Source organism: Gossypium hirsutum, chromosome D09, assembly GCF_007990345.1.
Source record: "Gossypium hirsutum isolate 1008001.06 chromosome D09, Gossypium_hirsutum_v2.1, whole genome shotgun sequence".
Classification (NCBI taxonomy): domain Eukaryota; kingdom Viridiplantae; phylum Streptophyta; class Magnoliopsida; order Malvales; family Malvaceae; genus Gossypium; species Gossypium hirsutum.
The window spans coordinates 24,350,037-24,375,412 of record NC_053445.1 but is presented as its reverse complement, the minus strand read 5'-3'; the positions used below and the strand labels follow the sequence as shown (position 1 = coordinate 24,375,412).

General features: G+C 31.4%; 2 protein-coding genes across 7 annotated transcripts; both read right to left on the bottom strand.

The window, feature by feature from the left end:
• Positions 1–13,383: 13,383 nt before the first annotated feature.
• LOC107888845 (uncharacterized protein At5g43822) lies at positions 13,384–17,212 on the bottom strand. 6 transcript variants are annotated; one of them, XR_001681518.2, is made up of 7 exons: positions 16,386–16,690; positions 16,168–16,286; positions 15,814–16,011; positions 15,542–15,598; positions 15,380–15,425; positions 14,564–14,628; positions 13,696–13,777 (listed from the first exon to the last, which is right to left on the bottom strand). XR_001681518.2 is itself a non-coding variant. In XM_016813093.2 (6 exons), exons 1-6 carry the CDS (start codon positions 16,515–16,517, stop codon positions 13,734–13,736), a joined length of 597 nt encoding a protein of 198 aa, XP_016668582.2. In that variant the 5' UTR covers positions 16,518–17,212; the 3' UTR covers positions 13,384–13,733. The 6 variants fall into 6 exon arrangements, 5 of the variants coding, with proteins under 5 accessions (XP_016668582.2, XP_016668585.2, XP_016668583.2 ...); XM_016813093.2 differs by lacking the exon at positions 15,380–15,425 and having other exon boundaries at positions 13,384–13,777; positions 15,814–15,993; positions 16,386–17,212; XM_016813096.2 differs by lacking the exon at positions 15,380–15,425 and having other exon boundaries at positions 13,384–13,777; positions 16,168–16,257; positions 16,386–16,698.
• A 115-nt stretch (positions 17,213–17,327) lies between these two features.
• On the bottom strand, positions 17,328–18,978 carry LOC107888844 (transcription factor MYBS1). Its single transcript, XM_016813091.2, has 2 exons — positions 18,320–18,978; positions 17,328–18,156 (listed from the first exon to the last, which is right to left on the bottom strand). The coding sequence occupies exons 1-2, from the start codon at positions 18,736–18,738 to the stop codon at positions 17,688–17,690; spliced, it is 888 nt and encodes a 295-aa protein (XP_016668580.2). The 5' UTR covers positions 18,739–18,978; the 3' UTR covers positions 17,328–17,687.
• Between the last annotated feature and the right edge of the window lie 6,398 nt (positions 18,979–25,376).

The window sequence follows — 25,376 nt, the reverse complement described above, 5'->3', positions numbered from 1 at the left end:
GTTATTGAATATACAAAATATTTCCCGCAAAAAAATAAGTCGAAAAAGTCAAAAAATTGAAAAAAGACGAAATCCAATAAAAATTAAAAAAAATATTCAGCGGGTTGAATTTGGTGCCCAAATTTTCCAGATAAAAAATTCAATATTTTAAGACATTCCAGATTTAATTTTGTGATTTTTTGAGATCGGGAACACCTCGAACGAAGTTGTCAAGTTACTCCGCAGTTTTTCGGGTTTTCTGTTTTCAACAATTTTTATTGATTCTTAGCTGTAGGTTTTCATTTGTTTGCTTTTTATTCTCCCTTTACAATATCTAACACCTTCTTGTTTTTTGTGTTAGTAGGATTTAAACGTGTGCCCAATTCTTCCTCGGTGCAACACGAATCAATTGGTGTCTCGTCAGTTTTTGGCATCCTAGTGCAAATTAGGATTCTTTGGTAGTTTGGTTCACACTCTCTAATTGGTTGATATAAACTCTGATAAAGAACTCACAAGATTGAATTCGACCTCATTGAGAATTTGATTTTTCTTTTTGAGTGATTAATGGTGAGGTTTGATAACTTTTATTTTTGAGTGTTGAGTGTTTATTTTTTACAGGTTTTGAAGATGTCTAAAGGTGATAATAATGATGCACTTATGAAAGTCCAACAACAGTTAGACAGACATACTGTTGCAATCACACAAATAAATGCTACACTTCAAGCATTGAATACTACTTTGAATGAGGTACGAGTGAATCAAAAACATCAATATCGAGATCCAATTAAGGAAGATAGGGATAACCAGCCCCATAGGTGCAACCCTCAACGTGTCCCTAGAATGGATGATGATTGTCATGATCATGGACAATCATCTTTGGCAAAACCAAAGAGCGAGTAGCAACGAGAACATCTCTTTCATACTCGCTGCCACGTACAAGGTAAGCTTTGTAGAGTTATTATTGATGGTGAAAGTTGCTCGAACATAGCCAGCACGACGATGGTGGAAAAGCTTTGCTTAACCACTACCAAGCATCCACAACCTTATCAACTACAAGGGCTTAGCAACGAAGGCCAATTTAGGGTCACTCAACAAGTGCGCATCGCCTTTTCTATCGGTAAGTATCAAGACGAAGTTGTGTGCGACGTAATGCCTATTCAAGCCTGCCATTTGTTGCTAGGAGAACCGTGGCAACTGGATCGAAAAGTCACTCACGATGGTCGTACCAATAGATATTCTTTCAAGCATCAAGGAAAGAAACTCACCTTAGTGCCGCTCACTCTGGAACAAGTCCATGAGGACCAAATCAAACTGAAAAATTCTGTTAAAACAAGTGAGGAAAAAGAAAAAGAGAATGAAAAAGAGCAAAAAGAGATTGAGAGTGAAAAAGAAATTGAAGAAAGAAGAGAAAATGAATTAGAAAAAGAAACAAAAGAAAAAGACGTGGAAAGGGTAGTGAGGAATGTTTCCACTAACCAAGATATGAATTTTTCTTGTGTTGCTACTTTTCAGGTTCCCGAAAGATCGAAAGATAACTTTCAACTTCAATACCTCTCAAATGAAAGACGCTTTCATACGATCAACTTAAGCAAAGATGAAATCACACTACATGATCCCGAAGGTAAGCGAGGTAAGGAAATTTTAGAAACCGAGTCCAGTGCAGATTTGAAAATTATTGATAAAACTTTTGGTGACTTAGTTCTTAAAAGATCCCCTCATTTTGATCCGATTAATTATTACTCTTCGATTGTGGTTGATAAAGTCATTACGAAAAGAAACGTGATTTGTTATTCTCTTGATTTACCTTGTGTAAAATCCTTGAATTTGTCCAAATCTGTTTTGGAGAATAAGGTAACGAAATTTTCCAAATTTGTTTTCAATTTATATTCGTGCCTTAAATAGTTTATGTGGTTGTACATGAAGTTTGAGTTCCATTTGACAAACGTTAACTCAACAACGAAGATTCGACTACACTATGCCCCCGATGAGCGAAGCTTTGTTTTAAATGAAAAAGGTAAAATCGACCCTTATTCTTCTGCTTATCGAGGTAAGATGCTTGAAACCTTTGAAACACTTTTGTACTCCTCGGATAGTGATAAAGATCGTGTTGATGAACACTTAGATCGAAACGTGCTTGACTGTCCTATTTTATTTATTGATGATCTATCTGTTTTGATAGTTGATAAAAAGATTCTTGTTTTTGATAATGCATGTGTGAGTGAATCTATAGACCGTCGATTAATGCATGGTATGATTATGCAACTCTGTGAACCATGTGAATCTTTTCAAATACCTACTTGTGACGATTATGTTTACCATTTGATTTATTACTCGCAATTTATTCATGGTTTGTGGGAACAATGTGAGACGACTGAATGCCTTAAAACATGTCCATCTTTGTTTCAAATATTTGACGAGGCACTGGTGAGTAAATTAGATTGTTTGCATGGTAATCTGAATCTGTCCATTCACATGGGTTATACCTGTTCTATTATGCTTATGATTGGACTACAAGCTTATTTCCGTTGCTATTTACTATCTCATGGCTATTCTTCTCAGTGGACTCGATTGCCATTAGTCCCGTTCGATAGAGGAAAGTCAAGTTCATTTGATTTTTTAGATTCGAGGACGAATCTTTTTGAGGAAGGGGGGAATGATACGAGTCACAAAAGCCCAAATTCTTGAAGGCGAGGCCCAATAAGCAAATTCCCAGCCCAATCAAGAAATCCATCCATACTTAGTTGAAAATCAGGCCAAATTGTCAAAGTGGCCCAAGTTGTAAAGTTTTATTTTTATTTACTTAGTTTAAATTTTTATGTCAATATTCAGTCCAAGAGTCCCAGATAAAATGACCTTTGATCGAATTTCCATATTAAAATAATTAGGAGTTTTTTTTATTTTAGTTTTCTAATTAGATTAGGACTAGTTATAAGGCCTATTTAAAGGCATGGCTGTCCACCTTGTTAAACACTTATCATTATTATTAAAATTTCAGATTTGTTGAGAGCAGAATTTTCTTTGAGTTTTCTCCAATATTTCTCTCTTGAGTTTTCTTTAGAAGTTGTTTTAACAATCTTGTGATTGTGGGAGCCATCTTCAACCTTCTTCTTGCCATTGATATTCTTTGGAGGGGAGATTAGAGCCGTTTGAAGGGAGTTGTGAGATCTTTCGAGATTTCAAGGCTTCTTAGGACTTATCTTTTAATTTCTTACTGTCAATTCTTTCTTTATTTCTACTTGTGTTGAATCATTATCTAATCTATTTTCTGTTCTTATTGTGTTTTCAGCCTTTTTCTATCTTAAGGAATCAGCCCAAAAATCCCCAATTTCTAGGGTTTTTCCATACTCTTTTTGGGTGAAATTAGATTGTCGAAATTTGGGGAAAACTATCTTGGTGTTCAATTGGGCAGAATCACAATCTCCTTGAGGGTTTCAAGAACCCTAACACTTATTTCTATTCTCAATTTGATTCTTTGCTGATTTGGGGATTTTATTTCAGATCTGAAAATTCAAAAATCTAATCTTTTAATTTTCTGTTTCGTTTCAGATCTAATTGTTTAGGGTTTTCGTAGGAGTTTCTCGTGACTTGGCAACTCGATCTTGGTCCGCGCGCAACCCCGTATCACTCTACATAGTCCACCTCGTACAAAACAAACAACTACTTTCTCTTGAATTTTTCAGAGAGAATTAAAAATAGTTGCTAGACCTTTTAAATTATTAAATTGGTAACATTAACACACAAAGGGATTATCCTCATTTTATCCTCTTTGATATCACATATTAAAAAGGAAAATCAAGATTATTCCCTTATTAATAGAGAAGGCAAATGGAAAGTTAAAAAAATGAATTATATTATTTCCAAAAGAATGTTAATTTCAATGTCTTTTATATATTGATCGAAATTAATTAATATAATTATTTATATTAATAAATTCCATAAAATATATACAATTAATATTTTGTATAATCAAAGTCATATATTAATTATATTCTTTCCAAAAGAATATTAATTTCCATGTCTTTTATATTTTGACCTTAATATTTGATATGAATCAAAGTAATATATTAATTATATTATTTCTAAAAGAAGATTAATTTTCATGTCTTTTATATTTTTATTGAAATTAATTAATATAATTTTTTATCTTAATAAATTCGATAAAATATATACAATTAATATTTTGTATGAATCAAATTCATATATTAATTATATTCTTTCCAAAAAAATATTAATTTTCATATCTTTTATATTTTGACCGAAATTAATTAATATAACTATTTATATTAATAAATTTAGTAAAATATATACAATTAATATTTTGTATGAATTAAATTCATATATTGATTATATCTATGTTCTCTATTTGTGCACAATAAGTTTGTACATAAAATGTGTTTAATATTTAACTATACAATACCAAATGTATTTTGATTTTATATGTTTCAACTATAGGGTGTGACCCTGTAGGCTCTTATAACGTAAGTAGTAATACTAGAACGTTTCTAACATTACAAGCAATGAATGACGTCTAGCACTGCATCATTACCACCCAAGTTAGAAGAATTGGTGACTTGACATAACTTTTCTGTGATAATCTTTTCATGTATTATATATTTTTATCCTTAATATCTAGATTGGACACAAGTAATGGAATAGTCACACTTGTATAGTCCAATCTCATATTTCTTAATTTTCTGAGCAGACTACAATAAACAAATAAGTGTGATATCTCATATCAAATTATTCAAGTATGGTCATGCATTTCTAGTTTCACTCCATCAAAAGGCCTAAGATATTACTCTCATTATGTAGATTTCTTGATCAACCATATCCCATTACATGGATTGTAGTATATCCAACATCAATCTTTATAGTAAAACCTGTTACGATAGATGTTTTAACTGTATCAAAATATACAACTCACGATATTGGGATAATGATGATCTCAAGTCTAAGAATCATATACATAGTTATCATTATGAGTAATATTTTAACTATTACATAATAATCCAATAAACATACTAATAGCAAGTCCATCCAATATATTGTTCTCTAACACATACTCATGTATTGATTTTGACATCACTCTGTCAATAACAATTCTTTGTCATCAATCAACTGCACATTAGTCTCAATGCATTATTATTGTTCAAGCCCACAATAATACTTAACTAAGGACCTTTTTAGGAACAATCATATTTTCTTAGGACTTTATTACAATTCAGCTTATTTATATATATATAGAAAAATAAACTAAAATAATAATGGAAATGCCTTATATTAATAAATAAGGTAACATGAGTGTATGATTACAATCATCTCATGATTGGTCTTTGGGCATATTCTAAAAATACTTTCGTGCCAGATGCATCGTAGATGATGCTACTAAGATAAATATTGTTGTTATATATTTTACTAATTTCGCTCTTTTATAGTAGCGTCGTAGGTCCATAGATAAGAAACAAGGTGGAGCTGCAATTGGGACTTGTGAGAAGTTTCAAACGAAATTGAAAGGCAATTTTACCTAGAGTATACTGAGGATGAGACCCAGGCTAAATTGTGTCGGCTTACGCAACAAGGCACAGTTAGGGAGTATGTGAGGAAATTCAATCAACTGATGCTCTAAATTTCTAATTTGAGAGAGAAATAGGCATTTTTCTCCTTTATGGATGAGCTGAAGCCTTGGGCAAAACAAGAGTTATAGTGTCGAGGGGTAAAATAATTTACCAAAGCCATGAATGTAGTAGATTCCTTAATTGAGCTTATTCCGAGAAAAGACAAGTTAGAGCCTTCCAAGCCCAAAGAGAAGGGAAATGGTAAAAGAGATGAAGAAACACATGTTAAAAACAATGGTGGAAATGGTGGCAATGGAAAACCACATAATGGGAAGTTGAATCCTAACAACAAATCGAAAGAGTTGACACAATGGTTCTTATGTTGTAGTCCACATAAGATGTGAGACTGTTCAGAGCAGTTTAAGCTATTTGTGATCAGTAAAGAAGATTAAGCAAAGCCTGTTGAGGATAAGGCATTAAGGTTTGGATTAATGATACTCAATTATGCGAAAGTGAAAGGAGATCACAAGCAAAAATGGTTAATGTTTGTCGACATCAACATCGCAAGTCAAAGAATGAGTGCTTTTGTTTATATGGGGGCATCAGACATGCTCATGTTGAAAAAAGCCACGGGTAAGCTTGGTCTCTTAGTAAATTGACTAAAAAAATCAAGATTGTTAATTCTAAAGAGGTCTCAATTATGGGAATAACGTAAAGAGTTGAACTACAAACCAATTAGTGGAAAGGCAATGAAAACTTTGAGGTAATTCATTTAGATGATTACGACTTTATTCTTGGCTTAAATTCCAATAACAAGATTAGTTCTTTGTTGGTTCCTTTTTCTGATTGTATATGTATCTTAGACACTCATCAACGACAATGCATTGAGTTGGTGAGTCATGATGGAAAAGGTGGAACCAAGGTATTATTGACAATCTAGCTAGCAGAGGATGTTCATTGTGGCAAAAACATTAACTTGATAGATCGAAGTGCTAAAAATACCCCATTGAAAATGTTAAAAGGGCAACAACCGACATCAACCCTGTTGAGTTATCAATGAGGCTACCACTTATGAAATAGATGGGTTGTGCATCAAACTTTGTGGGAAAAGTTGTAATACAAACTAAGCAATTAAATAAAGTAAAGATTATGAGAAAGATACATCTCAAACAATTTCCTATTATTTTCAATTATGACTTACCATTGGTTTGGCAAAGACACAAAAGTCGTTTCAAAGTTCTGAAGCGGGTAAGTCGAGGAGCTTACAAACTGAAGTTAGCGACAATACTCAAAGTTAACCCAATGTTCAATATGGGTGTGTCAAAGTCTTTTCATGTAGATCAAGGGGATCCCAATCAAGGCAAGTCACAATGAGAGCAAGTAAAAGCGGTGCACTCTTACAAGTGAGATGTACAAAGGAAAGAAACAGTTCAAGTTAGACAACGATAGAGACATAAGCTGAGGTAAATGCTTTAAGGGGTGAGACTACCAAACTAGGAGACTGGTTAGGAAACAGCCGAGGCATTGAAGGAATTTCAAGACGAATTAAACCAGTATCATTTCAAAAATGTGACGAGGGCGTCGCGAGAATGAGTGACAGAAAATGTCACAAGCTGCAAATCAATGCTCATGACCATTACACAGAATCGCCTATAGAGAACAACTAATTGAATGATGCTCATTTGATTGACTTAAACTACCCAGTTCATGAAACATATGAAAAATCTCATCAACTTGAAAAATTGGTGGCCCAATAAACCACTCCAATAAAACTAGAATTACCGTGGTGAATATTTTGTAATCCTAAAAGATAAAAATTGTATAATGTTTAAATCCTTTAGAACTCTCATCTTGTAAATAGGTTTAAATCTCGATTGTCAATGTAATTTAAATTGTACCTTAGATTTGGGAGAACTCAACTGTAATTAGTAGTCTTCTACTCACTCAGTTTTAATTATCCAAAGTAATAAAATGATTTTGAGAACATTTACTCAAACACTTGCAGCATGTTTGGTTGGGGGAATAGGAATGCATTCCCCCCCAATTCGGTGGGCTCACCACCAAACTAACGTTTGGTTGGCTGTAATACCATTACAGTCTGAATCCATTCAGGCCCTATTACATGAAAAAGCTATAATAGTTATTCATTGCCTTCAGATCTGGTTAGCTATTCCATCTGCCTGTTCTGATTTTCTTTTTCCCATTTTCCAATTTTTGCCCTTCGCTTTATCTTCTCCTTCTGTAACTTTCTTTCCAGCCATCTCTACGTTTCCCTTTTTTTCCATTGATTGCAGAGGAGACCTAGATATTTCAGGTAATTTATTTTTTTCCTTCTTTATGATTTTTCCTTCTTTAACATTTGGGTACTTAAATTGAAGCAAAGGCGAAGAAAATGGAGAAAAAGATGAAAAAAAGCTACTAGAAATGTTAGACAGTGTTTCTTTTCTTCATTTTATTAGGAACGAAATTTTAAACTCTTTGCTTAAAACTCATTTCTTCACTTTATCAATTAGGTGGCTAAAATTTCTTGTTTTTGGCTGTTGATTCTCACCATTATGGTTCAGGCTACTAGTTCATTAAAAGAAAAAGCATAATATATATTATTAACATAAATGTAGCTACTATCTTATGATCGTCCATGCCTATGTTACTTGGACTTAAGTGTGAGTGTTGGTATGCGTCCAACACGGATGGGTATGTTCAATTTTTTTTCTTTTTTAAAGTTTGGGGGGTTCATATATCCACAGACTCTTGTCTGTAAATGAGTTATACATAGGTGTTGTAGAAGGATATTTTAAGAAAAATGAAGAGAGGGAATAATGCAGGTCTACGCTTCATGGGTTTGAAATGGTTAGTTTTTTAGTCCCCTTCAAATTAGGATAGTCTATATTAGTAAATGAATTGTGGTTTTATTGATTTTGTTAGTTGGTGAATGGAAATGACAAAAAATCTTTCTTATATATAATGTGTAGTTACTGTATTACCTGCTTTTTTTTTTTTGGAATTAAGCTTAATTGACTGAACTTGCTATTTTGAACAACCACTTCCTTTTGTGATATGTATTGTGTGCTGGAATTTTGCTTTCTTTTATCATTTGGAGCTTTAATATTTTAACACTAGTGATGTCAATTTCTTATCTTGATAACATCTTTATTATTTACTGATGCAGGTGGACAGACAAGTATCAGGTAACTTTCACAAACATGCATTGTTTTTATATTCCTTCATTATTTACTAATATTTTGCTGGCCAGTGGCAACTTCGATTAATCTTTTAAGCCTATGTAAAGTTTGAAATTTTAAGTATGAAATTCCTGAATTGAATATACTTAAATTTGTTGAGGAGATGGACTGCTACTGATTGAAATAATAGGGAATTATGAGAGGTTAAATGTCAACTTTGGCCTCTGTCTAAATGCTAGACTTTCAGCATTTAATTTCCCTATTTAAAGATGTTTTAAACTTGTTAAAAATACAACAATTACATATGTTATTTATTTAATTAAATAAATGATACTGAGTCCTTTACCTTTTCTTCCTTGGTTGTTTTGTTGCATCTTTATGCTGGTATGAGTGATGGAATTAAGTAAAATTTTAGTGAAATTTCTAGCTGTCGAGGGAACTGCTGAAGCATGCAGTTTGCATGCATGCTGTCTAATTTCTTACCAATTTAGGTGTTTTGGTCGATGGTTGTTTATTGTTGTCCAAATAATAATTAAAGATCATCCAAGTGATCAGGAAATTAAAATGTTCTGAACAATGTGAAACTAAATTGTTAAATGTTAACTAATGATGTCCAAATGGATATGAATTTATGATGTTAGTAAGCTAAAAATTTAGGTGTTAAATGGTACAATTTATGGTGTCTGAAAGTTGTGATTTATGATATTCGAATGATGTATTGTAAGTTGTTCGAATGTGTTAAAAAGTTGATTTAATATAATGTCTAATGGTTGTTTATTGTTGTTCAAAGCATGATGAAATAAACATGTTAGGCGTAGTTTAATATAAGCCTTGCCTAAAGATGTTTGAATGTGGCTGTTCGGATGGTTCTTCAAATTTTCCAAATGTGTCTTTAAGCTGCTCGAAAATGTCATATTAATGTTGTCCATATATGATTTAATATTTTATCATTTGGAGCTTTAATATTTTTAACACAAGTGATAGTCAATTTCTTGTTTTGATATCATCTTTATTATTTACTGATGCAGGTGGACAGACAAGTATCAGGTAACTGACAAAAACAAATATCTCCACTACAATGATGATACCATTACTCTTTTCTAGTAATACGGGAAAGACAATATATACATGTTAAACTACATTTATAATTCGGATTTGATCTTTTTACTTTAAACAAGAACACTTTGGTTATATTTAATTTTCTATATGATTTTATTTTTGATATGTTTCATTTAAAACTATTTTAATCTTTTAATATATTATTAAACTATTTTTATTTTCGATATGTTTAATTTATGTTATATTTAATTTTGGTCTTCAAACAATATTTTATATTTCTTATATTGTTTGATTAAAAATTCTTTGGCAATTAAATTCTTTGATTTTATTTTACTGTTATTGAAATTAGTATTGGAGAAATGTGACTCTTTTACTATGATTTTAAGATATGTAACACTTTAATAATTTACAGTAATGGCTCGTCTGCCTTTAATAGTACAAAAGTGTGAGGCGTAAAAGAATTGATTTTGCATTGACAATATGGTTGCAAAAGTGTACAATTGCGAGTTGGTTCTTACTTACATTGGGTGTCATCCATGGCCTACATACTTATAGACCGGATTAGATCCTATATTTTAGATTTTTATGCAAAATAAGATTATGTGAAAAGACTTATATATGCTAGTGACGATACCTATATTGAATAAGTTAGGATGAATAGAATTACCTTTTTTAAACTATGTGAGATGTTACAAACTTTAGGGGGATTGAAGTCGTCAAGGAACATGCTTGTTGATGAGCAAATGGCAATGTTTTTACATATCATTTCCCATCACCTTAAAAATCAAGTTATCAAGCATCACTTTAATAGGTCCGGGAAAACCGTTAGCAGATCATTTCATAATGTTTTAAATGCTATCATACGCTTACAAGATGTGTTATTTAAAAAGGCAGAGCCAATTACAGCTAATTCTACAGACCCAATGTGGAAATGGTTCAAGGTATTGGAGTGAGTTCTATATATAGCTTGTACATAATTTAGTTGATTTAGATTTAAATATAATATTCTAACTCAAGGTTTTATACATGTGATATAGAATTGTTTAGGTGCTTTAAATGGAACCTAATCAAGATTAGGGTTCCAACAGTTGATAAACTTAGATATTGAACGCGAAAAGGTGACATAGCAACAAATATGTTAGGTGTTTGTACACCTGATATGCAATTTGTTTATGTTCTTCCTAGTTGGGAAGGTTCTGTTGCTGATGGACGGGTTCTTCGAGATGCCATTAGTAGGAGACATGGATTAAAAGTTCCTCATGGTAAAGTGCAAAATTAGAGGACTTTGAATTAATCTTTAAGATCATACTTTTTTGGGGAATTAACCATGACAAATAGTTTTTTTTTATAGGTTGTTATTATCTAGTTGATGCTGGATACACAAATTGTGAGGGATTTCTTGCACCTTTTAGAGGACAAATATATCATTTGAATGAGTGGCGTCATGGTTACTAACCAAGTACTCTGGAAGATTTTTTCAATATGAAACATGCTTCAACACGTAATGTTATTGAAAGATGCTTTGGGTTATTAAAACATAGATGGGGAATAGTTAGGAGTCCATCATTTTATTCTGTGAGGGTGTACAATAGAATTATTATATGTTGTTTGCTCCATAATTTTATTCGAACCTATATGAGTATTGATCCTATTGAATCAGAGTTGGGAGAAGGATTACCTAGTGATGTGATAGATGAAGATGAACCAAATATCATAAATATTCATCTATAGGATGCATGGGCTACTTGGAGGATAGAACTACCCAACCAAATGTTCGATGAATGGCAAGCATCTAGAAATTAGTTAGGTTTAAGGTAAAAATAATAAACGTTAATTTGTTTATGTTATTTCATGTATCTAGTTTATGAAACTTTGGTGGAGTTTGAATTGTTTTTTGTATTGTACTAGACTTGTTGAACTATAATTTATCTTCTTTTGATTCATCATGTGCTATAATTTTATAAAATGTTGACATTTTGATTCATGATATTGAACTTAATTTTAATTTTTTTCTTAAGATAGTTATGTCAGGTTTTCCACAATCAAATGATTCTTCCCAAAATTCTCGAGGAACCAAAAGGAAATGAGTTCCAAAAGAAGATGCTGCATTGGTTTCCTGTATGGTCGACTTGCACAATGTTGGAACCTTTAATGCTGATACGAGATTCAAAGCCGGTTATTTAAATGAGTTAGAAAAAATGTTAGAAAAAATTTTACCCAATGTCATATTGAAGGCTAAACCTAATATTCAATCGAGGATTAGGATACTGAAAAGGGATTGGTCAATCGTTTATGACATGCTTAACGGAAAAAACAATAGCAGTTTTGGTTGGGATGAGCATAGGCAACTTGTTGTTGCTGAAGATGCGGTGTGGAACTCATATATAAATGTAAGAATTATATCAAATCTTTATTATCTTATTTTGACTAAACTTATATCTAATATGAATTTCTCATTTTTATAGAGTCATAAAGAAGCCGGTCAATTCAAACATCATAGTTTCTCTTATTATGACCAACTTACTGCCATCTATTTAAAAGATCGAGCCACTAGGAAAGATGTTCAAACAGCCACTGATATTATTGAAGAAATAAATGTTGAGGATGTAGCTACCACAAATATTCATGAAGAAAGAAACGATTTCTATGGATGCAAAGCTGATGTGATTGGAATGGGTCAGAAGATTTCTTGCCGACCATTAAACATCATGGTTGTGTTAATGATATTTTGGCAACTTTTTGTGTTCGTAATATCTGGGATGGTAGAATGACATGATATATGTCATTACAATGTTGTAATCTTTTGATATTATAAAATTTTATAACATATGGATTATGACATATAAACTAATGAAATCATGTAACTTTTTATTAATATATGAACATTATGTTTGGATGTGAAATATAATTCTCAAATTATTTATTACTTCTAATATTTTTTTACAATCGAATAATTTAATTATTTGTTTCACTAATAATATTTTAGCACATTAAATATATATTGCAATTTAAAAATAATACAGTAGACTATATATTATTTTATAGTATTATATACTATGATTTTAGTAAATTCATATAATAATTATATTAAGAATTTTATTAAATTATATATTATTTTATTTATTAATTATGTTAAAATATGATTAAATTATTTATTATTTTTATTAATAATCTTATTAAAATTTAATAACAATAACAATAATCATCTACCTAAAAAAATTCTAATAAAGGTATTCTAGTCATTTTAGTTTTTTTCTTTATGCTATTACAACATCATTCCATTCAACTAAACACAAAAATACTATTACAGTTCTATTCCATTCCATTCAACCAAACAATTGAATTACTTATTACAGCTCTATTCCCTTATAGCTCTATTCAATTACAGTGAACCAAACGTACCCTTGATGTTTGTTGCTTTTCTATTCGTTCATAGCTTCTTTGCCTTTCGAGTTTGCTTCCGCTTTATCCTAGTGCCTTGAAGAATTTCCTTGTGAATTCTCACTTTTCGAGAGTTAAGCTAAATTTGAAACTAAGTTTCTGCCTAAGACCGCGCGATTTACAAGACTTAAGTTCTAGCCTCGTGACATATGTACAACTATGATTAGCAAAATATAAGAGAAGTCATACCTCAAACATAAATACATCGTTCCATGAGAAAACAGTAAACCTTAGAAGCAATTCTTTTGCAAGAGTTACTATTTTTGCAAATTACATACAATCAAATGTGAAGATATTTTTCCAACTTATGCATTAAATACTTTCCAAATAACTAGACACGATGATCAATGATCAAACAATGATGGTCACAATTAACTCTTTATCGAAGGAAAGCTTCCAATTACCATGCTTTATATGACAAAGAATCGAATATTGTGATGTTCACAGCTTCAAGATTAAAAAAATTCAGTAGCAAGGTACAAGTACACTACTACCTCTATAACAGACAAGCATAAAATCAACATATCTCTTCCGCAAATACGATGTCAAATATGTATTGTACTGCAAAGCGAGAATATGAGAAGCAGAAGTTAGAAACTAATATGCACAAATACAATATCATCAAACTGAAAAAATAAGAAAAACAAATAAAAATAATTAATATCACAATGATGCAAAAGAATTCTAAAAAGGAAAAGATAGAAGTCAAACTTCCATATAGCAAACAAATCACAATAATTACCAGTATAAGGCTAAAATTTGTGGTTATATTATTTGATTAGTTGAAGCTACTATAGCAGCATTTGGTATAAAGTTCCAAAGAAGGCTAAATAGAAATTTGTTCCATTCAATAATGCAAGAGTATTGAGATACGTTCTAATTTGAGTATAACTAATATTAATATTCAGTATCTTCAGTATCTATCAAAGGACTAAAGATTGCTATTAATGTGCAGCTGTTTCAGCAGGATCAGAGATTCTTGTTGAGCAGTCCAAATCCTTGTGGGTTCATTCTTTTTAAAGTGTACAAATCAAAGGTGGAATTATGGAAATGCTTACTTGACAGGGTTAGATACCTGATAATGATTTTATTCTAGACATGAATTTATAGGAAGTTAACTCGATAACCCAAGATATCATATAGGTAAGAACAACAGTCTCCACCTATTAGTGTCTGTCCATAATTATGATTATAAGAAATTGATTGTTACAGAAAATCAGGATAACTAAAGGTAAGCATGACTAACTTTTCCAGAATATTACCTTCCTTTTTAGTATATTGCATTGATCAGAAAGGTAAGTAAAGCTAAAAACATAAAAAATAAGTTATGCGTTGTCCAAAATGTACCTTCCTCGTTTAATATATTGGGTTGATCAACCAAAAGTTGGTGGAGGGCACCCAGATCACCAGAACTGCAACATCAAGAAAGATTCATAACCATTACAAATCCATGAATTATAGAATGTAGTAAAAGAAATTCCTTTTTTTTTTTATCAAGTTTAAATAAATTTAACAAACCAGGAAGCAAGTTAACAAAAAATCATATTTTCAAGTGGAAAAAGTATAACTAAGCACAATTATTAGGATAACATCAAAAAATAACCTCTCCATATGTCATTGCGTGGATTAAGATTATGATCGTTCATTTCATTGTAATCCTACTCATCAAAACCGAAAATGGGCAAATAAAGTCCAATTGCCAACACTATTTAAAATAGGATTCTCTCAAGTAATTGTCATCTAGTTCATCCAAATAAATTCGTGTTAGCAATTTTTAGAGATTACATCAGTCAACAAAAGAAGGTTTTCAAGAAAATATTATATTTTATAATGTCAAGGTTCTCATTACAAATTTACAAAAAAAAAATAAAAACTTATTACCCTAGTTCCATGAAATAAAGATAGGGAGCTTATTTTCAAGTTCAAGGTGATGTTCGAGGGCTTACATGGGTATTATTCCATGTATTACATGACAAAAAGTAGGCAAGCTAAAGACATAGGCTATAGAAACTAAGTTTAGATGAACGTAAATTTTACTTATCATACTTCTTCAATCTAAAGAACAATCACGTTTTGCAAGCACCATATTCTATTGGACTCATTAAGGGTGTCCAATCATTGATGAGGGGTGCAACACAGTGGGAATTACTTCACCATACCCACCTTGTCACCCAAATGCTTTGGCATGGTGCCCTTGCACCTTACAGGGCTGCAGTTGAACCCATATGGAGCCTTTAGCAAGATAAAAATAAAATAAAATACAACAATAGGTCAATTTTATTGACATTTTTGAATTGCAAGAGCAAAATAATGAGTTCCCCTTACTTGGGTTTCAAGGTAAGAGCTGAAAGTGCAGAAACCAATGATGATTTAAGAAGGTACCTAGCAAATACAAAACAATCAGTCATTTAGAATCTTGCTACCTCAGAGTTTGACCAAAACCCAATCAAAGCAAGTTGCTCAAACCACAGACAGTGAAAAGTGCAATCATGAAAAATCTAGGGAAACATAAATAGGTCCAAACACATTCCTACTTGCAGCATATTGAAAAGAATACATCCTCGGGAAATTTTTTGAAAGAGGAAACGGTTAATTACTCGTCGTGATAGATTTCATGGAGAAGTACAAGCCCATCTATGCAATTTGTAAGAGTCGGTTTTACGCCAATTCTATGTTGCAGTTGTTTCTTGTTCATCTGATTGGAGCTACCTTTTGCTAGCTGTTTACCATCATGTTGAAGCTTCTCAAGGGAAAGAACAACACCGCGAAAGTCCTCCCTGAAAATCTTTTTAAAACTAAAGTTAAAACATAACACATTAAAAACAATTTCTAGTTCAAACCTAAGATTTAGCCTTGTTTGTTTGCCAACTTCAATCAATCATTCAATAAATTAATCATAGTGTCATTTATATTCTCAAAAAGCAAATAGAAACAGAGACTTAAACACTTACATTGTATTTTTCATGGAAAGTAAAATGGTTTGCAAAGAATCCATCTGCTTTTGCATCACTGCAGCTTCCATTCCTCCAACACAATTTAAACTGGCATAGTTTTTAGAGTTTTGAATAATCTGATCACCAAAACAAAAAAACAAAAAAAAAACTGTTTTTTGAAGGAAATAAAATAAATAAACAAAATTTGGGAGAGAGAAACAAAGGGGATAACAGACCTGTAATCTGGAAATAATGGAAGAAGCATTTCGAAAGTGGGAAATTAAGCGAGATTGAAGGTCGTCCCATTTACTCATTTCATCTTTTGCTTTCTTGAATTTCTGCTGATATTTCTTTATCATAGCCTCCATCAATTATCGAGTGAATAATGATGGATATCAGGGTGGCGGCGGCAATCGGCAAAACATTACAAGGACGAGGTGGGTTTTGGAATAAAGAAGAGAAAATGTTTGAATTAAGCGGAAGGGCTGTGACTGCAAAAAGGAAAGGAAATAATCTAAAACTACCCATGAGTTCTGGGTCAAATTCGAAGGTAGAAATGTATCCATGGTCCACTAGGTTTTGTCTTTGGTATTCATAAATTTTTTTATATATATTAATAGTCCTTTTTTAGTTTTTTTTTTCACAATCTCGTACTCGAATTCACGTCGTCTTATATTGATAACAACGTTTATATCAATCAAGTTAATAATTTAGATTTTTAATAATTGTATGAGTCATGAACTCATTTGAAAAAATATATCAATCATTTGATTTGATTATTCAACCATGTGTTTAGTGATGTGTTAAATTTAAATTCGATTTTGATTTTCTGTACATTTTAATTATATTAATTGTACCTTAATTTGCTAATTTTCTTTTATCATGCTAATTTGTTTATGGTATTGCATATTAAATTACGCCAAGGGTTGATTGGAAAAAAAGAGGAAATTGAGAAAATAATAGTTTAGGGACTAAATTAAAAGGGAGTGAAATCAGAGGCTTTATGTCTTCATTTGCCCAAGGGCCTAAAAGCCTCCCTAGACCTTTTATATAGCGGCGGCGGTGTTCATATGGGCCTCGAATGGTTGTGAAGCCGATAACGTTGTCGTTTGAAGATTCGAATGAAGTACTACTATTGGGCTACTCTAAGTTCAAGCTTCCCAAAGTTGCAGTCAGTATGAAGAACAAAAGCATTGAAAGCGCTTTACTGAACCCGTAGGAATAATACAAGCCTTTAAATAAGACTGTTTTTACATTTTATCATGAGAGGAAGCCATAAACAACACTTATTTGCCCAAAATAACCCATCTGGCTATTTTTTTAAAGCCAGTTTCATTGCTTCGCTTAGTGAAAAGACTCATCTGGGCAGGGGACTTTGTAGTCAAATAACATGTACCTTTTTTGCAGTCAGAAAAATGGATAACTACAGCAAAAAAACGAAGAGTTCTCTCATCTGCTTTATTCCTTCTGCATATTTTTCATGTTCACAAAAACACAACTTGTTAGGTTACCTTTAAATCATTAATTGAATTTTGAACTTATTGGTGCATAGGAGGTGGTGCCATGGGGTAAGCAACAGGGACAATGTAAGGAGGAGGGGAATGAGGATGGTGAGCAGGAGGAAGCATAACAGGAGTTCCTACAGCAGATCCAATATGCCCTGGAGCAGCAGCAATCGGCCGCCCAACAGGCGCTCCGTACATGCCTAAACCCGGCAAATGCGGCTGAGCCCTGTGCTTCACTGATTGCCCCATGACCGCTGCACCGGGTGAGTTTGTGTTAGCCTGTTGGCCGGTGATAGGCGCTTGATGAGACGTATCCCCATTGTTAACACTCGTGATGTCGTGGATGCTGGACCGCCGCCGGTCTCTATTCATCGAATTTAAGCGTATAAAATACTTTTGTGCATGGCTAGCCACCTGCGTCGGAGTTCTCGATATCACAAAGTTCCTTGAAATGCTTCTCCAATCTCCTTTCCCAAACTTGTCTAAACCAAGTAGAAATAACCTGAATGACACATGTAATGTTGCTTGTCACATTGCATATATCTTTATTTTCTATAAGACCCCAAATCCTAGGGCACTCAAGTCTTAATTCGAGTCACGTTCCAATACTTAAGTCAGTATTTAAGAAAAAAAAAAAACAGAAAAGATGTAGTAGAGGGGAATACCTATGCTCTTCTTCAGTCCATGGGATTCCTTTCCTTCTTTCTTGGTCGGACCTCGAACTCTGTTTCCCTCCATGTCCAGTAGAATCAAGGGTTAACCCCGAAAACCCATTTCCGTAACCGGAATTGGATCTCCTATCAGAATTAGGAGCCATGGAAGGTCCATGAAAATAATCCTTAGCAGAAGAGGAAGGTTCTTCTCCTTTATAACAAGGAAGTGGAACATGACCAGCCTCTATTGCAGTAACATCCTCCACTAATAATTCGTAGTGAAGCTTCAATTCCTCAAGACTTTTAGTAGGAACCGTTGAAGCAATCTTTTCCCATTGCTCTTCACATTCCTCTTTGTCTATCCAATGCATTGCTATTGCGTTTTCAAATGCCTTCTCTTCTTCCCTGCTCCAACTAACACTTCCTGCCATACTACCAATAATACCCTACAAAAGAGGTCACTCAATTTCTAAGCTCAATGTTCTCTATGTTCAACAGCTTGGTTGCATTTGGAAGGGGTCGAAAAATAAAAATAAAATAATGGGAAATGAGAGTGTAGGATAAGGGATAGAAGTATAAAATAAATTAGGGGGAAATTAAAATATAAAACATAAAATGAAATTGATATGGACCACTTTGAAAGCAATTCATAAATTGTCAATCTTCACTGATAGTCGACTGAAAGGAGTAAAGTCGACTTGTTTTTAAATATCTAGATTGAGTTCAAATTCTGAAATTATCACTATTAGAAAGGTTTCTCTTAAATACTACTTCTACTCAAATAGAATTAGTCTCAAACAATAGAGTGAATTATGACACTTGTAGCTATAAAAAAAATTAAATTTTCATGTTTCTAAATAGAATGTAAGAAAAATTAAATAAAATTTAAAAAATACATAAAATGCTTTCTTTTTAATGCATTTGTAGTTATACATATTTTTTTTAATCTCTTTTTTTTTCAAGAAATTTAGTCTATGTAGTTTTTTTTATTTTAAAATTTAAATCTAATTAATAAATTTATGCTAAATTCGAATATATGATATTTCAATATTCAATGATTTGATTTAAAGAAATTAAAGAACTAACACATTCAAATTTAATAAAAGTTAACAAACGGTTTTATCAATTAATTTTTTTTATATTAAAATTTTAAATCAGACTATTCAAGAGATTAAAATTTTAAAATTAAAAGTAGAATAGTTAAATTTAAAATTTTCAAAAATGTATAAGGACTGAGATGCAAAATAGACTCTCTTTTTTACTCTAATCATAGAGGGAGCAAAATCAAGGGAGATGAGGTCCCAGAGAATCTTTCTAGAAGATTACCACCACGCGCGCATTTTGTACATTCTTCTCATAATTAAATTAAAATATGTCTTAGGGTTCTATACTTTTCATAAATTTAAACTTTAGTCCTTATATTTTTATTTTCAAGAATTTTATTTATTTATTTTTAAAATTTTTAAATTTAAGTTTAATTATTAATAATGTTAAATTTTTTGTTAAATTTAATAGAGTGACATTGAAATAATAAAAAAGTACTCACTCGATAGTAATACAATTAAAAAATTAGTGTTATAGTGAACCTAAATTTAAAAAAAAAAATTAACAATTAAACTTAAATTTTAAATTTTAAGAAATAAAAATTTAAATTTTTAAAAATAAAAATATAAAAACTAAATTTCAAATTTACAAAAAGTATAGACACCTATGAGATAAAACAACTATTCTGCCTTCTTTCCTTGTTATTTGGACTGTTGATAGAAATTTTATACCTTTTGCAGTAATAAAAAATTTCAAAACTATATTTTTTTATTTGAATTTTTAAACTTATTTTAATTTGGTAATTCTATATTTTCAACTGTGCTAAATTTTTATAATACAAAGCTTTGGTAATGTAGAAGTAATTTTAATGTCATCTCTTCGTAAAGTAATGTAAGATTTCTAAATTATATGAAATTAACGAACAATTTATTTGAATTAATAATATTTATTTTTTTAACAAAATAGATGAATTTCAATTATATTAATATATTTTTTAATAAAAACTAATATTTATATCTTTAAATTACATCAGCTTCAATTATCGAAGACTTCAATTTTTAATAAGTCTAATTTTTACACTTATATTAAAAATATGTATACTTCGTCATAATTTTTTTAATTTCATAAGTATAAATGATTTTACAAGATGAATTTTAAATACATCTTGAGATCTATACTATTTGACTAATTTTATTGTAAATTCTAAAAATATCATTGATGAGTGGCTTGTTCTAAATTTGCAAAATCAGCAGGATTGGCATTTGGGAGATGTTGACTAGCATTGTCTGTTTGGGATCATTGCTTAGCGCTTGTGGAAAAACCGCAATATTTTTATTTTTCAAGGTACTTCATGGAGTGATAATGAAATTATCAAGGAGTCGTATAGTTGGGCAAAGTAATATGTTTCTACTAAAGGGGGTAAGACAAACGTCCCACAAGGTAAGTTTTTGCCTCTTTTTTTAACTAATGACTATGTCCTTTAAGTATAGATGGCTTCCGTTCTGGAGGAAGCTAGATTCGCGACGACAGGGGGAATAGTACGTGATCGAGGTGGAGATTAAATTCTTGGATATAATAAATATTTGGGGAGCTATTTTGTTTTTTATGCTAAGTTGTGGAGTATTCTGGAAGGCCTGTCTTTGATTGTGGAGCGAGACTATGACAGTGTATCAATTCAATCTGATTGTCTTGAAGCATTTATAGCTATTCAAAAAGGATCTTTTGAAGGGTCCAACTCTGCATTGGTTCGAAGAATTCATCAAATACTATTGTGTTTTAAACAATGGGACATCAGACACATTTTTGGGATTTTTACTTAAATATTACAAAAAAATAAAAAATAACTAAAATATTATATATTTTTTATTTACGAAAATATTACAAAAATAAAAAAACAGAAGAAAAAAAAGACTGCGTGATGTGACAACACCCTAAAGGTGTCATTTTCATAGGCGGCACCAAAGGTGCCATTCCCATGGGCGGCACCACTCGTGTTATAAACACGAGATCCGTCCAGCTGAAGGAGAAAAATAATAAGAAAAATAAGAGAAAGAGGAGGTGCTGCGGAAAAAGAGAGAAAGAGAAGAGGAAAAAAAGATTTTTTTTAAAAATAATTGATTATATTTTTTTTAAAGTAATAAAATGCCGAGAAAAAAATACAAACAAATGGCCGAAATAAAGAGTGTACTAACTTTTTTAAAAATTCGGAAAAAATTAATACAAAAATTTTAAACAAAATGTACTGAAATAATATAAAATAATAAAATACGAAAATAATATATTTTTTAGAAGTAATAAAATTCGGGAAAATAATACGAGCAAAGGGCAATAATAAAGATTTTTTTACACTAAATTAATTTAAAAAACATACTAAATTAATAAATTTCAAACATAATGCACTGAAATAATGTAAAGTTATAAAATTAGAAATTATGATTTTTTTTAAAGTAATAAAATGCCGAGAAAAAAATACGAACAAATGACCGAAGTAAAGAGTGTTTTACTAACTCTTTTTTTCAACTTGCAGGCATCGCAATGGATCCATTGATTAAACCGAGTAGACACATATCTGATGCGGCTAATGAGGCAGTATGATTTTATTATTTGTTAATCACGGGTTCTATTTATTTAAAAAGGATATACGTAATATATAGAAATAAATCATGTTATCGTAATATTTTTTTGTAATTTAACTGGATTAGGACTCGTACCGAATAATAAGGGGCCGTGTGAATGGTTTAAAGAAAGCTCCGGATGCACGATTGGTGCCGTACTTGGAGCAAGCCGGTTTTGGGACAGCAGCATTGATCTGGACCTCCGGCTTGCGCTATGATTTATTATCTGCGCTAGTGGAGCGGTGGCGCCCGGAGACCCACACTTTTCATTTTCCGTGTGGGGAGTACTCATGCTCGATGGAAACAACAACAAGGTGCATTTGATGTACTTGCCCCTATTAGCTGATTTGTCTAGTGTTCGCTCGTATAGGTGGGGCTCCGCCGTTCTAGCAGTGTTGTATCGGGAGCTTTGTCGGACGACAAACTCGGATGTTGTAGACATGGGCGGATGCCTCACATTCCTACACTTTACTCGTATTATTTTTCCGAATTTTATTACTTCCAAAAAAATATATTATTTTCGTATTTTATTATTTTATATTATTTCAGTACATTTTGTTTGAAATTTTTGTATTAATTTTTTCTGAATTTTTAAAAAAGTTAGTAAAACACTATTTACTTCGGCCATTTGTTCGTATTTTTTCTCAGCATTTTATCACTTTAAAAAATATAATCAATTATTTTTTTTTAAAAAATACCTTTTTTTTTCCTCTTCTCTTTCTCTCTTTTTCTCTCTTTTTCCGCAGCACCTCCTCTTTCTCTTATTTTTCTTCTTATTTTTCTCCTTCAGCTGGACGGATCTCGTGTTTATAACACAAGTGGTGCCGCCCATGGGAATGGCACCTTTGGTGCCGCCTATGAGAATGGCACCTTTAGGGTGTTGTCACATCACGCAATCTTTTTTTTCTATTTTTTGTTTTTTTGTAATATTTTCGTAAATAATATATATATATAATATTTTGGTTATTTTTTTATTTTTTTGTAATATTTAAGTAAAAATCCCCAAATTTCTAGAGAGGAAAATCAGGAAGCTGACCATTTGATCAAATTGGTCCGACATAGAGATTATGGGTTATGTCTGCTTGCGATCTCTCTGTTAGAGAGGATGGTCTAGCTTTTGTAATTTGCTTTTTTTTTTCTACTTTTTCACCCAAAAAAATTCTATATTAAAGATAATTCAGTAAATATGGATTTCATTAATTAAATAATATAACTTTTGTAATTAAATGAATCAAACAAGATAATAACATGCCTAGTAATGTATTGAGTAATTTTACATTTCGATAATCCTATTACAAAAAGTAGTATTACGTTCCATGAATTAAATGACCCTTTAATATATCGGGATTACCAATGAGACCTTAACATTATTGATAAAGGTCAGGGTCCTAGAATTTTGAGAGTTTAAGAATCAAGCCTTACCTTATATAAATCATTTTCAAAAATATTCTAATTTGATACCGAATATATTTTGATTAATTCAAATGTGCTTTATAATGATTAGTTTTGATTATAATTGATTTACATTTTTATTATTTATAATTATAGTCATAATTATACTTGAAATATAAAAAAATATTGAACTCTTAAATAAAGTTACTTTATATTTATTATTGGATTATAATATAATGTAATGGGAATTTTTAACTTCAACTCTGATATATCAAATAATTGTTTTTTCTTTTATATTTATTTGTAAAAGTACATATGAATTCTCATATGACAAAATAAAAAAGAAAAAGAAAAAATTGAAAATAAAAACAAGAGGGGTAATAATGAGTGGAGAGTCGTAAGGCGCACAGCCAAGGAAGGGCGTGGGGGCGGGAGAGAATCGGTCCAAAGTGCAATACTCTTACTTTCTTTCCGAAACGTGGCCGATTCTACATTTCTCGTTCCAAGCCCATATGCACCTCACATTATTCCTCTCTAATAGATGGCCTAATTTTAGATTTCATATGTATAAAAAATTGTTAATTTCCAATGTTCTAATTAAGTGCTTAAAATATTAATATAATCAGATTTTTTTTTGTCAACCTAATCAATAGATTGGGTGTTAATTGCTCACTTTAACTTAAAAATATATTTAAAACATATAAAATAAACTGTAAACACATATATAATTATCGCTCATTCTAAATTTTATTAACACTGTTTGTTCCTTTAACGCTTTAAACTTAAATTGTTCATGCATAGGCACACGTGTTTGCAATTTATTCACGTATTCTAAATATGCTCTACATCATGTTCGAACTAGTACTAAATACCTAAATTGATGACTACATTGACAAAAAAACTTAATTAATACGATATTAATATTTTAAAAATATTCTGAAATTTATTAATGAAAATAATTTGGAAACATATAAAGCAATTAACCCTTAAAAATAATTAAAATATCTGTCTTGAATTATTTTCTCAAAAGAGTTTGTAAATCAAACCATAAACCCATCCTATATTATGTAATATTTAGAACAAAACCTCTATAAAAATGTAAACAATCTTATGTGGAACCTCTATATGCACCTGCCTCCATCGCACCACACTGCCGCTAGTTGCTGCCCAACTGATACAACTACTCACGCCAAGGACACGCGCTGCTACTGTGTGTTGCTTCAAACATGTGCGCACCCTTGCTAGTAGCACACCCTTGCCTAACGCACCACACTATCAAGACACCCTCCAACCATCCCTAAACTGACCTCTTTTGATTTATATTTATTTTCTTTGAGTTTTAATTTTTATACAAAGATGGTAAGAAAATTTTCTTTTAAATTTTAATTTGTTTAAATTATTTAACTTTTCAATTTAGTTTGAACTGTTAATATTTTATACTAATTGAATTTTTGAGAAAATATTTGTTTCCATCTTATGTTTAGGTTAATCATGCTTGGCAAAAGAACTCATGCCTCTGTCTAAATTGACGAATCACAAAACAAATTTCACTGTGAAAAAGCCAAAGCGAGATACGAAAGCGTTTTCAAGAATCAATAAATGCACCTAAAAAAGGACTTACATTGAAAGAAAGCAACTATATCGATTTCATGGCGCGCATTCGACAAATTGCTGAAGCTCTTAATTGGGAGTTGTTTTGTGAGAAAAGACCTAGTGCAGATGAGGAATTAGTTCATAAATTTATGCAAATTTGACTTCAAGCGAATTAACGGAAGTTTTCGTCTGAGGAATCAAGGTACCAATAAGCTCAAAAGCTATTAATGAATTCTTTAAATTACCTAATTTCGAAGACGACGAATATTCTTCCTTGATAAGAAATATTGAGACTGAAAATATGCAAGAATTCTTGAAGAACTTACAGTTCCATGTTCTAAGTGGATGTGTCAAAGCAAGGAATTCACATTTGTCGTAGAGAATATTTGACACCACTAGTGAAGGTATGGTTCTATTTCATTCGG

Excerpts from the sequence above, each read along its gene's own strand:
- LOC107888845 (XM_016813092.2), bottom strand. The coding sequence starts at position 16,517 with ATGGAGGCTATGATAAAGAAATATCAGCAGAAATTCAAGAAAGCAAAA. Across the intron at positions 15,599-15,813 it reads CATGAAATCTATCACGACGA|GTACCTTCTTAAATCATCAT; the intron begins GTAATTAACCGT and ends TGTATTTGCTAG. Across the intron at positions 14,629-15,541 it reads GCTCTTACCTTGAAACCCAA|TTCTGGTGATCTGGGTGCCC; the intron begins GTAAGGGGAACT and ends TTGATGTTGCAG.
- LOC107888844 (XM_016813091.2), bottom strand. The coding sequence starts at position 18,738 with ATGGCAGGAAGTGTTAGTTGGAGCAGGGAAGAAGAGAAGGCATTTGAA. Across the intron at positions 18,157-18,319 it reads TGGACTGAAGAAGAGCATAG|GTTATTTCTACTTGGTTTAG; the intron begins GTATTCCCCTCT and ends TGTGTCATTCAG.